The sequence below is a fragment of the Falco cherrug genome, chromosome 3, assembly GCF_023634085.1.
Source record: "Falco cherrug isolate bFalChe1 chromosome 3, bFalChe1.pri, whole genome shotgun sequence".
NCBI lineage: Eukaryota > Metazoa > Chordata > Aves > Falconiformes > Falconidae > Falco > Falco cherrug.
Genome location: NC_073699.1, coordinates 92,327,853 through 92,341,982, shown reverse-complemented (window position 1 = coordinate 92,341,982; position 14,130 = coordinate 92,327,853). Strand labels below are relative to the sequence as shown.

The 14,130-nt window shown below is 42.9% G+C and overlaps 1 protein-coding gene across 2 annotated transcripts in view; it reads right to left on the bottom strand.

Moving 5' to 3' along the window:
- Positions 1-413: 413 nt before the first annotated feature.
- The window catches only part of GMDS (GDP-mannose 4,6-dehydratase), a 426,883-nt gene continuing 413,166 nt past the window's right edge, over positions 414-14,130 (bottom strand). For both annotated transcript variants that reach the window (XM_055704690.1, XM_055704691.1), the window contains 2 exons: positions 1,272-1,340; positions 414-888 (listed from right to left, as the gene is read on the bottom strand). In XM_055704690.1, the coding sequence (XP_055560665.1) occupies positions 826-888; positions 1,272-1,340 (132 nt within the window). In that variant the 3' untranslated portion in view covers positions 414-825. The remainder of the gene's footprint in view (positions 889-1,271; positions 1,341-14,130) is intronic.

Sequence of the window (14,130 nt, the reverse complement as noted above, 5' to 3'; positions counted from 1 at the left end):
AAGAGGATGGAAGGGGAATGGGTTGATTCTGGGAGGGGGCAAAACCCCAAAACACCCTAAACCCCCAGATGGAGAAGGTGCCGGACAAAAAGGCTTTCTGTGACTCATGCACACTCTGAAATGAAGATCTGAAAAACGCTTACAAGCCCCTTCTGACTGGTTTGAAAGCGATTCCAGCAATTAGGAATTAATTCGGCATGGTCAAAAGGCGATTTCACTGTAAGTTATATCAAGTTATCCAAACTTTTACAAAGTTCAAGTGGTGGAAATGGGCCGCTGGGGTGGAGGTAAGGCTGCAGGAAAGAAAAACAAGGAGTGTTCAGGAAAGGCAGAAAAGGGGAAGCCGTGAGGCAAGGGCCAGAGGGATGTCGAGCCCACTTTAGTGCCAGAGGTTTGCTGCTGTTGTTGCTAGAGGAGTGGGGAGGTTGGGGGTGGAGGGCAGGGGATGCTTTTGTTTTGCAAATGGGAAAAAGTACTAAAAATGTGCTGGAGGTCCTAGGTAACAGAAAGATGAGGTTTAATTAAAAAAGGAAAGCAGTGGGCTTGCTGGCTGATGGGTACTTCAGGTACAGTATTGGGAGAGGGAGGTGACCCTTCCCCAGTTAATGGCGGGAGCTGGAGTCAGCCCAGGCAGGGCTGACCCTGGGGTGATGTGTGGGGCCAGAGGCACTGGGAGGGTGTGCAGGGGGGGTTAAAACTGGCCTTTCACACACAGGCAGGCCAGCAATAAAACCATCACAAAGAGGGGTGGCCACCCTGGTGGCTCATGGCGGTGCTGGCTGTGGGGTGCGCCCCTGCCACAGGTCCTGTGATGCCAGCCGGGCCTCAGGCGTTAGGGTTGTTCTTCATGAGCTCCACATCGGCATCCACCATCTCCCTCACCAGCTCCTGCAAGGAAGAAGAGAAGCAGATGAGGGCCCTAGTGCAGGGGATGAACAGTCTGCACGTCGGGAGCATCCTGGAGCACAATGAACCCCCTGGCCCCCCACTACAGGACAGGGAGGGGACGGGGCTTTGCTGGGCTCTTCCTGCAGTGGCCCTGGCCTCAGTGTGTGTGTCAGCGCGCTGCTGTGCACCTGGGGTGCCCATCAGTGCCATGGTGGCTGCTGTTGTCAAAGCAAGAACCCCGGCAGTGTCACCAAAAATGGGATTTCTTGGTGTGCCCGAGTCACCCCACACAGAGGTTCCCCCGTCCCTTCTCCTCCCCGTGGATTGCTTTTAGAGGTCATGAACACCCAGCAGGTACAGAGCATGCCAGAAAGGCCACTCACATCAAATGTGACTCTTGGTTTCCAGTTCAGCTTTTGTCTGGCTTTGGTACAGTCCCCTTGCAGAAAATCCTGCGGAAAAGAAGAGAGAGGTGTTGTGAGACAAGCGTCCACCTTCCCCACCTTGATGGCTTCCCCATTGCTTGCGCTTCCCTGTGAGCCAAGCACAGCCAGGGCCACCGTGGGACTCTTCCAAGGACAAAATGTTTCTCTTTAAGATGCAATTTTAGTGGAAGCTCATATGCCTATAAATCACCAGGAGGCAGCATCCTTTCACCAGGCTATTTCAGACCAAAAGAGTTATTCTTTGTTTTTGCGTGCACACGGTGTTTGAACTCCAGCCTTATGGCCATATAATGGTGAACATTTTGTAAGAAGTTGTCATATGTCTTAGTCACGCTATTGAATGAGCTGTTTCAAATTCTTTTTCCCCCCATTTGTTTAAATAATGTAAATCACAAAGAAAACATGACAACTAATCTCTTTCAAATAAAAATGTGATCACAGACAGATGCTGCTGAAAGATTGTTATGAATATGGGCAACTATATGCAACAGTAGTAAATATCCAGCTTTTGCACACCTACATCTTTTTTTCTAGAGTATTTTGAGCATCCATATGCAAAGAAAAGACTAAATATCTCATAAATGAAAAGAAATTATCTTGAAACGGTTAGAGAAACCAAGACTTTGGTCATATTCACCTTACTGTGAATATGCTTAAAAGTGCTACCACACCAAAACAATCCCACAACCAGCCACCAAAAATAACGTAACAAAATTAAGCAAAGAGAAAAGCTCCTTTGACTGCATTTCTAACTGAATGAAAAAAACTGGTGCATTTTCCTTTAAAGTTCAAATACTCTGTATAAATAGCTTTTTCCAGCTGTGTGTGTTGGTTTAATAAAATATCTCTCCTCACAAGCTTCGTTTCTCTGTAGCACTAAATACTAAAATTATATCTCTCCAGGTTTAAAGAAAACAAAACAAACCCAACTTTGTTACAGAACAACAAGGCTAAGGCTGAATTCTGCTCTTGCATTTGGCTTTATGGTGGTAACACAGCAGGCTTTCCAGAAACACGCAAGGACTGCCTTTCTTCTCCCTCTTCCACTCTCTGACCAGCGGTGGGGCTAACGAGCATTTTCTGGCTGTAGGTTTTTTTTTAACTGTACTGCTGCACACTACATTTTTTCAGATGCTATCTTTCATGCATCTGTGGTTCAGGTCATGTTAACTTCCAAAATCACCTCATCCTGTGCAGTAAAGTGTAGGAAATTCTTCCTCATAATTGTGCTCCAGAAAGCTAGACAGCTCGCTTCCAGGAGCAGAGGAAATCCACCAAAGGAAACATTGCACTGAAGAAGGGGATGTGGAACAAACACGTCTGCCGAGACTATTCCAGGCAGCATTTTTACTGGTTCAGTCTTTAGGCTAAAAACATTTCAGCCTGCCTTCAGAAAAGAGTAAACAGATGGATCAGAACAAAATGATATGAAAATAAAAAATGCCGTGATTTCCTTAAATTAGACTAAATGATTTCCTACTGCAGCCCTATAATGGGTTTTTAGAAACTGCAGCAGACATTTGAGGCCAACTCATGCAAAACCGCATCAACTTGAGGGATCCCCTGGAGGGTCGTGTGAATATGGATTGCAAAATCTGGTTTGAAATGGGAAAGATGCCCACTAACTTTGATAAAATTTGGATCAGACCCTAATGTGCTCACGGAGGTATGCCTTTTATCTGGAGTTTGGTATAATTTACATTATATACGTGTGTATATATGTGCCTGGAAACAAGGAAATCCTTCTTAAAATAGTAATTTCAGTATAAAAACAACTGCCTTTTATTCAGTCCTAATTCAAGCCATTAGCTGTAAGTGAAGGGTTTTAATACCACCTAGTTTTAAGTCATGAAAGCCATATTGTAAAACTTAGTTTCATTTTTCTAAATGCTGCGTAAATAATACCTTTACATTCACAATCTTTGTATCAAAAACATCCTTTGAAACGGAGCCTTATCTAGGATACTGGCTTCCCATTTAAAAAAGAAATGGACCGGGAAGAACAGAATGAATTGCCATCGCCTGCTGTACGTAGCTGCATTCTGCTTTCAAACAGCTTGGGAGCAGTCTTTTAACTTTCTTGGACAAATGCTTTTTGTTAAAACAGTTTATCTAAAAAAATACTTTACCTAATTCCAGCCCTTCATTCAAAAACATAAACACTCAGCTGATGAATAGGCCACAATAAGGTTGGGGGGGAGTTGCAAATCAGTAAAAGTGAAGTTCCTTGCAGTGCTGGATTATACAGAGATAACACAGACAACTAGTGTATTAAATCCATTTAAGTATAAAACAAAGTATTTGTCCTTTAAAAATTCACATGCTTTAACAATGATGCAGTAAAGGTATTATGGCATAATCTGTGAGGAAAAAAAAAGATTTAATATATATGATAATACAAATTCCCCAGCTGACTTAGGTTAAAAAATTGTAAATGGCTCTCCTGAAGAAGTTTGTGTACTTTTGAGAAACACTACTTTGTAGATAGATTTACTTGAAAAAAGCATTATGACAGAATGTCTCCTAGGCACTTTTTAGAAGGTTTTCTTATAGAAGTTATTAGGTACAGAGATCAAATGAAACCATAATATTAACACTATATTACATCTACATTCACAGTTTGATTATGTTCTTATTAGTCAAAGTTTCAACACTGAATGAAAATTATGACTGGAACAAAGCTATTCCTGATTAAAGGATTGTATTGCAGTCATGTTTCCTGTATTTTTCTACAAGTAGCTCATAATATGAAAACAATAAGGTAATTACAATAAAATAAGAATATTAAAAAAAGCTTCTCTTGGAACAGAATGACTGCTTATTTATGTTATTTAAGTCTTTCACTGAAACCAGAGATGCATCTGTCAGGCTTCCAAAAGGAAAAAATCCACAAAATAACCACAACCCCCCAAAAACCTGTGGCATGCCAATCATCAAAAGTGTATTGATTTTTCAGTGTTGGGGCTTCACTTTCTGGAGGTACAACTAGATCAGAAAGCAAAGAAGGAAAAGGTGAGGTTCCACTGGGGAAATCCTGGATTTTTTTTTTGGGGGTGGAGGGGGTGAGTGGGTGAGATGGAGGTGTGTTCTTGAAAAACAACTGCTGCTGCTGAACATTTTCTGCCCAGTATCCCTGTTCCTGATGGAAAGGCACCTGATGAAATGACACCACTTCATGTTTTGTGTTCCTGCAGGATAACTTTTTCTGTGGCATTGTGTTTTACATACGGACAGGAAAACAAAGCTCTTTGACTCTGAAAACCCTGAGGATTTAGATACTGAGCTGAGAGTCTGCAAACCTGAAAACACTGATTAAGGCTTTCTGTTGTTTGTACAGTACTCGGATCATGAGCATAAAATTAAGTCTTTGCTTTTAGTTATCCATTTTGGGAGGAACAAGCCCTTATTTTCCATGTAAATATCGCTAACATAAGTGAATAGCAATGACAAGTTTTACCTGCAAGCTAAGAGTCAGAAACATCATCCAGGTAAATATTTAAAGGGAAGGAAGATGGAAAAGACAGCAGTCAGATTCTCTGTTGCCACTCGGTTTGATAGTAAACTCTCCTACAGCTTTATATGCACCTCACTGTCACATGAGTGCCTCTGAGAGAAGAATGAATTTATCTGATCTGAGTTTTTTCCGTTTTACCTTTTCTGTAAGTAAGTCTGCATAACTGTGTAGAAAATGCCCCATTATTACTAAATCTGATTTTATGATTATTCAGTTTTATTGTCTAAATGCATGCACACAAATACATACAGATAAGCAGTACTGTTATGCAATGTAGTAAGGCATTTTTAAATTTGGTGTTTAAACCATGAGACAAAAATGTAAAATATTTTAATGTAAATATCACATTTCCCAAGCTCTTGTTCACAGTGTCATCACAACTCCTATTTTGACTTGCACAGTGATTGATCTGGTTTCACTGTGCAATGTATCACTGTCTCATTCAATTAACTTTAACCAAAAATTTAAAGCCTCAAGACAATGTGAGAAAAAGGAGACAGTGTGGCCTGAAAGAAGGCCAAGGCTTCCTTTATTACTACAGCTCAGCTGATTCCCTTTAAAATTTGCCTTCATTGAAGCCAACGCTGAGCGCCAGCTATTGCTCTCTTACACCAGAATAAAACTGAGATCAAGTCCTCAGCAAAACACCTGCGATGGAATTGTGCCCAGCTCCGCTCTGCAGCAGAGACAAGGCTTTACCTCTAAAAATAAACAGACTTGATCTAAGCACACAACAGTTTTACTGCGTCTGAAAAGCGGCCAGGGTTACGTTCACAATCAGCACGACTGCTTGGAAGATGATTTGTTACATCAGAGCTCCCATAAGCAAAGAGCAGAGACCCAGCCTGGTGGAGGCTTTGGCTTGCGTGTTTAGTCTTGCACTCTTTTGCTTAAGAATTTTTTTCAAGAGTCTAGGGGCCAACCTTCCTGCAAACCCTGCTTGTGTTTTATTTTACTTGTTTCCTTCTTAAAACTGTCACCTTTCAGCTTTAACTCACCTCATTAAAAGAAAAATTAATAAACATAGCTACTTGATGAGACAACATTAGCTTGCAGCATTGTGTTTTCACCATTATCATAGAATAGTTTCAGTTGGAAGGGACCTTTAAAGGCCACCTAGTCCAACCCCTCCTGCAATGAGCGGGGACACCTTCAACTAGATCAGGTTGCTCAGAGCCCTGTCCAACCTGGCCTTGAATGTTTCCAGGGATGGGGCATCTACCACTTCTCTGGGCAACCTGTTCCAATGTTTCACCACCCTCACTGTACAAAAATTTCTTCCTTATATCTAGTCTAAATCTACCCTCTTTTAGTTTAAAGTCATTACCCCTTGTCCTATTGCTACAGGCCGTGCTAAAAAGTTTTACTTCAGCAATGTATATATCAAAGTTTATCTTATGAAATAGTCTCCCCTTTTGTGCACTTTTGGGAGCATTTTTAATAGCAGTTTTTAATGAGGGCTCACGTAGCACATCTCAGTAAGTAACGTCAGCCCCACAGTACATAGGAGTATCTGCTGCAGCTCATTGCTGGGAGAACAGTCTTTGTTTGTTGTAAATAATCAGGAGACTGCACTAGGCAGTTCTTCTACCATCACCCTTATTTCCCATTCCCTAGTGTTCTCCCACACTTGCCACCAGGCCTGGCGACACTGTGTCTTAACCCAGATGCAATGTTGGAGAGCAGTTTCTGTGACTTCAGCCAAGCCATTCCCTGTGCATTCCTTTAAGAAAAGCAGTAAGGTCTCACTAAATCAGAGCTGCAGAGCCTGTAAATGTGCAACTTGCTGGTGCAGAATTCAATGCATGGTTCAGCTAAGCTCAGATCAAACCCCAGAAGGAGTCACAGTAATAAGCACTGCATATGCTGTGCACTGCTCTGTAAGTACTTCTGGAGATCCATGAGGCAGAGAGCAGTGGCTTCATTTCTTTGAAAAGGATAGTGTTTGTTAGAATATCTATAGTAACAGGGAAAAAACCAGTATAATTATAAAGAAAGAGACTCCTATCTCCATAGTAAATATGAGGAGACTGAAGATAAAACATATCAATGAGCAAAGTGCAAGTCTAACAATGAATGCAGTAAACATCTTCAGGAATTTAAGATGAGCCATAATGTGTCGTCGCTCGGTTTTCATTTTTTCTTTCCACTGTTCTTAGAAAAGCAAAAGTTGTGGAACAGTTAGGGTACCAAGGGAATAGAAGAATGCCAGTGAATTTGGTTCCTGATCTAAATTTGTTTTAATGCAGCATGAACAGACCGCTTTCCACTCTTGGGTCAGCAGTCTTTTGCAGAAAGACAGCATTGTTTGCAAAGAACCACAGGAAAAGGCAAAAGGAATCAATAGGCTGAAACTCACGTATAACTAAATGCCATTTAAAATAAGAGGCATAATGTTTGTTTCCTCTAGCATGTTTTCCTATGCAAATCTTCTCCTTGTTCAGAAAGCTCCATTTTTACTAAACACCATGCTGAGGGGGAAGGGGAGGAGGAAGAAGAGCTTGAGGCAAGGGCTGGTTCTGCGCGGTGCTGAGCCCCTGTGCCTCTGATGGACCTTGGCAGGCTGTGAGTGCTGGGCATCTCTGGGGTAAGGTCTTACCTCATGCTCCACGCTGTGCTCCAGCGACAAGGCATCACACAAGCCGCCCGGTCAACACGACCTGAGCACTGCCTTCGCTTTTCTGCCAGGAACCATGTGTGTTAGAGCAGCAGCTTTATCTTACCGGTTTGATAATCTTTAATTTGACCAGCTTCCAAAGGGTTAAGGCACGTGAACTCGGAGCAGCAATAAACATCAGGGTGATAATAACAGTAATGGAGCTCTTCTCCTCTCCCTCCTCCTCCTCTTCCCCTTCCTCCCCTGCACCTTTCCCGCTTTGCTGCTGCCTATCAGCCCAAACCGAAGCCAAAGCCAGACCTCTCTTCCAGTGACGGGGTGATAAGAGACGTGAGGAAAACAGCAAAGCTGTCTGGTCTGCTCAGGAAGCTGGGGACGGGCGGGATTGTCCGCCAGCGGGGCCACGCGGTGGCTGGAGGCCGGGAACAATGCCCCGGTCCAGGGAAGCCGGTGCGCTCTGGCCCTGGCAGCCCCGCTGACATGGCTGATAGAGCGGTGAAGCCAGGGGGTCTGGCCCTGGGTGCCTCGGGCGTGGGCTGGCAGAGCCTAATGGCCCGGCCGGAGCCGGTGCTGCGGCTGACGGAGGCGAGGGAGCATGTGCAGGCCCCAGCCACACTGCGGGCGCCGGCCGAGCCGCAGGCGCGAGAGCCCCTCGGCGGGGCCGAGCATTACTCAGATCTGTCCACTTGCCAAGTGAAGCCTGAGAAAACGTCTTGGCCAGTGCTGTCCCTCGAGCCAGATAAAATTCCTCCCGAATTACAGCCCGATATCCCTGAAGCCAGTGCTGAATTTCACTCACTTTGGATCCGGAGCTGAGCTGGCTCGTCAGGAGCCATCCCGCACGGGGATCGGGGATCGGCGCAGCTCAGCGCCAGGGCATCCCGCTGCACGTCGGGCACGGCCACGGCTGCTTTCCAGGATCCCCTGCGTGAGGTGGGCTGAAGGGTGCCCCCCCCCCCGCAGCAGGGAAAGCCCCGCTGCTGCAAACAGCAACACCCCACAGCTGGCGGGGCAGGTGCGCCCCTCCCTCCCCGCTCGCCCCCAGGCCCATTCTGCGCTCCAAGGAAGACCTGGGAGGTGTTCCCCAGCTTGGATGCAAGTGGAATTGTAACCTCAGCTCACAGCTCAGCAAAACGCTTAAGAGGCTGCCGAATGGTGAGATCACTTCTAGTTTACAGGAACACCTCTGCTGAAAAAGCAGGGAACTTCTGGAGGAAAGGAGTAAGATCAAACCCACTCCATTCACCATGTACAGACCATAATTACGATAGTTAAGGTATTAGTGTCAGACACATAAATGCTGTTATGGCATACCCAGTCATCCAAATGCACACATTGCAGCCAAAAATCTTTAGCATGTTTGCTAAAATGCAAACTAATACTTAAATGCTATATATTACTATGAAGAAAACTAAGCTTTTCCAGCTCTTTGAGCAAAACAGAATTGCTCTTTGCAAATGCTGGCTAAAGGTGGTACTACTCCCGCTGGCCATCATTGCCCCTGTAGCCTGGCTGTGATAGGAAATGATGTGTGAGCGGACCTTGCATGCTTACAGCTAAAAGAAAGAGGCATCTGAATAACCTGGATTTTGCGCAACAGAGGTTAGAAGCATTTGTGCGTTTTCTCTTTATAGCAGAGGTTTTGGGGAGGTTGTATATGAGCATATTTCTTCAGGCTCCCTGGTAGAGGGAATGCTCATGTGTCACCTTCACATCACCAAAAAACAAGACCCTTTGAGGGATGAACCTCTCCCATAGGGGTGGAGATCAGCAGCAGTATAGGAAAAGAACAGGTTCCTTCTCTTTTCACTGGTACCTCCAAGTCCTGCTTTTGTTCACAATTAAATGTGTTTGCTTCTTGCTTTACTGTGGCCTGTTCTCTACTCTGACAGCAATTTTGCAGGGAGAAGAGTAACATAATCATGGCTTCATCCTACATGGTTTTATTGCCACACAGAGTATGTATTATTTAGGCAAAGGCATGGTACTTTAAAAATTAATAAATGCAATTCTCACATTTTTTTTTAATCCACTCTGATGATTTTTGTCATCACTCCCTACTCTTCACATTTTCTGCAAAGATCAGGAAATCACTTTGTGAAGCTGTTTGATTTCAGGAGGGTTTATTGTGCAGTAATGGCTGCATTTCTTACTGGAAATGGAATATAGCCCCTAGGTTTAGCTGTCTTCACTGACTGCCATGTCAAGATGAATAGGAAAACTGATAACCCCAGAAATCTGTGCCGCAAGGCTACTAGTTTCTTCTCTTCTTCCATTAAAAACTACTTAATTTATAACAACTTATATTGGAAACGTTAATAGCTTTAGTTATCATTGCTAGTGAAGTACCAAATGATAAGCAACAAAACGATAAACATTAGGACAGTGATCTTGTATTCTACCTATAGTTATTTACCTACCTTTAGAGCATTAATCAGCAATTTAATGAATGCAGGTCTATGATGAGGGGGATATTACTACTCCATAGGATGAATTCTTTATCTTGTACAAGACACATTGTTTGTGGTGATTTTACTATCCCTATGGATATTCACATCTCTGAAAAAATCAAGGCATTTGTTATGTTAACATTAAAAAGATACTACAACTTTTTTTGGAAGGGTGTGCTGTTATATTTGCCCTAATGAAAATAATAATTTACTCAAAAAGTCATTTTTTATCTAAACAGCATGTCTCTGGAAAATTCTATCCCACCTGTAACAGCCATTGCTGTCTTTGCCCTGTGTTCAGTGCTCATGTCACTACTCTGAAGGCTTGGCTGTGACAGGTTGGGCAGGAGAGATGATACTCCCTCCCTTACCTGTTATATTGATGCATGGACCTTTGTCCCCCTAAACTTGTGGCAAGACTGGGGTAGGGGGAAGGACAGAGAGGGGATAATTTTCCTGTCTTCCTCCCCTCTATGGATTAACCAGTACGAGAGAGTTAGCGTGGAGGATGGTTAGCCATTTCTTATTGTTGGAAAAACAGTTGTGAAATACTCCCTTGCTGCACTATGGGGGATGAAGAAGACAGCTGCCACTTCTCTGGAGAAAGCAGTTACGTACTGCCTTTTACTGCTGGCTGTTTTTTTTAGAAGCAGCCTCCCTCTACGTGGTCATAAACCTGACCTAATTTATGAGATGTATCACCTGCCCCCCTACCCCTCACTGCATTCCAGTTTCTCACTAAAACCCCCATCTAATTGGAAAACCCTTTTCAAGACACAATATACAGACAGAATTTAAGCTGTGAAAGGAGCTCATGAGCTGAGGCTTTGTTACCAAAAGAAAAAAATAATTCCACATCAAACACAGTATACGGAGGGGACTCAGGCTGGGGTACCAGGGGGCCCCTGTCTGCAAAAGTGAAGCTATCCTTGCCTGAACACCTCTAGTTACAAAGCAAGCAGTGGTCCACAAACGGTTAAAATAAACCAAGGTAGGATAATTTCTGATTCTGAGTACGTCCCAAATGTATTCTCCAGCATGTTTGATAGAGAAGGAAGTCCAAGCAGTGGCCTTTCACATGACATCATAAAAGCCTAATTTATCACCAGCCACCAAACATCTAGAAAATCATAACATCCTTTCAGGAAAACCATGTGCAAAATAATCAGATTTACTTTGATGAAAGCTTTAGTGCTTGAGTCCAAGTAGGACACTACAAAGAATAACCCTTTGCAGGTACTGGCATACAATAAAGCGGGTCGCATTTAATGCTCACGCTTTTCCATTAAAAGTCTTATGCATTTCCTGCCCATAAACAAATGTGTTTCTATTCTGCATGCGTGTTCAACCAAGACTGCTAAGATAAAACACTGGTCACTGGTAAGTCCAGGCAAGGTAGCCAGCTAAGTATTTCCTTTACAGATGAAAAGCTTGCTATTGCTACAAATAAAGGCACTGTGCTCCCCACTCCCTCGTCTCACTGTCCCTTGCAAGTGGGCTAGGGATGTGAGCTGGCTATGGCCACAGCATCTCACAGCTTTTGAAAGGATGAAGCCCTCCCAGCACACTCAGCAGCATGGCTACACTGAACCGAGGGGTCCATTCCACCTGACAGCTTCCAAAACACTTTGCAAAATACACTGTTCTCTGTCTGTCCAAGGGTCTCACTGTTCTGGATCTTCTGCATCATCTTTTTTTGGTGGCTAGTGTAACCTGACTGTCTTGATGGAAAAATACTGCTCAGCGAGCAGTGTATCTCCATAAAATCAATTGGTTTCACATTTGCAAACAAGTCCACTCTTTGTATTGATTAGGTAGATGAAACAGGCTGCAAAGCAATTAATGAATGGCTAATAATGTCAGCTACGTGGCGTTCAAGACTTTTTTGTCTGCAATGTAAATTGGTTGGTGTGTATTTAAAGACACACAGATTCCAATAGCCATTCAGTTCACTGATCCTGCTGCTTAATAGTCTGACCTCTAGGCTCCTGCTGGTCAATGGCCACAGGTTCTTCTGGTCTAACTGGAAAAATAACCGGATTTTCCACATCATTCTTGGTAGTTTGTTGTTGCATGTTCTCTGATCTTGGTTAATAAAAATAACTTCCTATTACATTTCCTGCACAGGGAAGCCTGGAAAAAAAAATATCGTAGTTTTTCCTATTCTATCTTTCACTTTCTCTCAGAGCAGACACCCAACCCACCACAAAATCTTCCAAGAAATCAGTAAAATTAATACAACTATTTTATTTTTTTTTAAAGATCAGTATTCTGTTCTCTTTCATTCTACCCTTTCTGTGGTATTTGATTTCCCTCACTTTTCTTGTTAAAGTCTTTGCCAGTTTTGGCTAATTTATTTCCCTGTAAAGTCCCATTTATCTCTTTTTATTTTAAGACATTTTTCTTTCCTAATTTGACATCTCTCCCAATCTCTCTCTTTCACTCAAGCTCCTCCCATTTCTCTTTTGAGCATCATCCTCCTGTTCCTTACAAACACCCCCTTAAACCTGGCCTTATCTCCACATCTCTCCTTCACCCTCAAAATATGCCAGTTCACACTGAGATTTTGTTCTCTTTGACCTCATTTCTGCCGTGGTGATCTTTTCACTTTAATATGTTTCCATTTCTCTCCCAGGTATTCTCACAGACATGTTCCTTTTTCTCTTCTAGTGGTACTCCATCACATACCAGTGCCAGCTTTCTCTTCACTCAGGTTCTGAATTTTGTGTAGAATATTGTAGGGTTTGGGAGACAATTTATCTTACCACTAACACAGCAGAGGTTTGCTGACAGGGCTGAAACTATGTTGAAATAAGTTTTAAAAAAGCAAAAAGATCTCCTAAAGATTACAGTGCCAGTTTCAGTAGGAGTAAAAAGCAGATTCATTTACTGCTATTACTGTTCACAGTAGCTACCTATAAAATTCCACAGGTTTGGCAGTGCGTTCACCATATGTACTTTAAAAATGTGCATAATACGCTCTGTTTCTTTCCAAGGCATCACCAAATGCAAATACCACTTCTTGAAATCTGTACTCTCAATGACCTTCTGCTCTTAAATGCTTTCAATTAAACAAGAAAGGATTTTCTGATCTGGTACTAAAAGAATTCTTCATTATTTCACCCCGCAGCAGTCAAATCTGACAGACCATTGCAGAACGAAAACAGCCAGCATTTGCTAATGGTCTTGCCCTACTTACCAAACCTCCTTTTGTTCCACAATCAAAATGCAAGCAAAGTACTCAGACATACACAGCAGTTGGCGTGGGCTCACAGTACTCCAATGCTTTCACCTGTATAATGTTTAAAATGCAAGATGCCTCATCCATCACTTGATTTCCTTTACAAGGAAAGTGTCTCTTGAGACCATTCACACAGGAATCATCTGTTGCCAAGTTTCGATATGAAAGACAGAGCTTGTCTTCAGACAAGCAATCCTACTTTTCATTCATGTTTTGGCAGGGCAGAGACACCAGGTAAGGGTCCCATCATACATTGTGCAAACACAGAAATGGCAGCCTGTTCTCTGAAAATCTGTCAAATAGCACCTCCTGGAATATTCTGTTATAATTCATCCACAGCTCACATCTTTCTTCCAGCGCAGGTCACCAATAAACCTTATGGCTTCCTTTATTTTGTTTCATGTATTCCAATGTAACAGGCAATACATACGAACACATAAACCCACGAATCACAGAATTGTCATGTATCTACTGAGAATCTAAAATGCAGCTGAACAAAGCGAGATAAATGTCTTGGCAACTTCATTCTGCTTGTAATCTGAGCGAGACTTCAACTAGACGTAATACCATTTAGGCAAAATAGAACTGCTTCACAGCAGCACTACAATGACTGTGAAGTACCATCAGAGAAGAAAGATACAGATGTTATATAATTAAGCAATAGTAATGACATTACAATGGCAAGAAAGCACTGTCATCCCCATTGTACAAAGCTGGGAGGCAGGATGATTTAGGGACTTGACCAACACCTTGGAATGAGAGGGAGGAGCAAGAAGAGAAGCCAGGCTGTATCCCACCACTTCCCTCCGATATATAGCTCACTACAGATAAAACAGTAGAAGCATTCACATCACTGTGCATCCACCATAATTTGCCCTGAACAAGTCCTTGCTGTTGAATTGTAGTGAGCAAACTCCAGCAGCAAACTGCTCCAAGGATAAGTGGACATAATGCACCTTGATGCAACAGGTGAC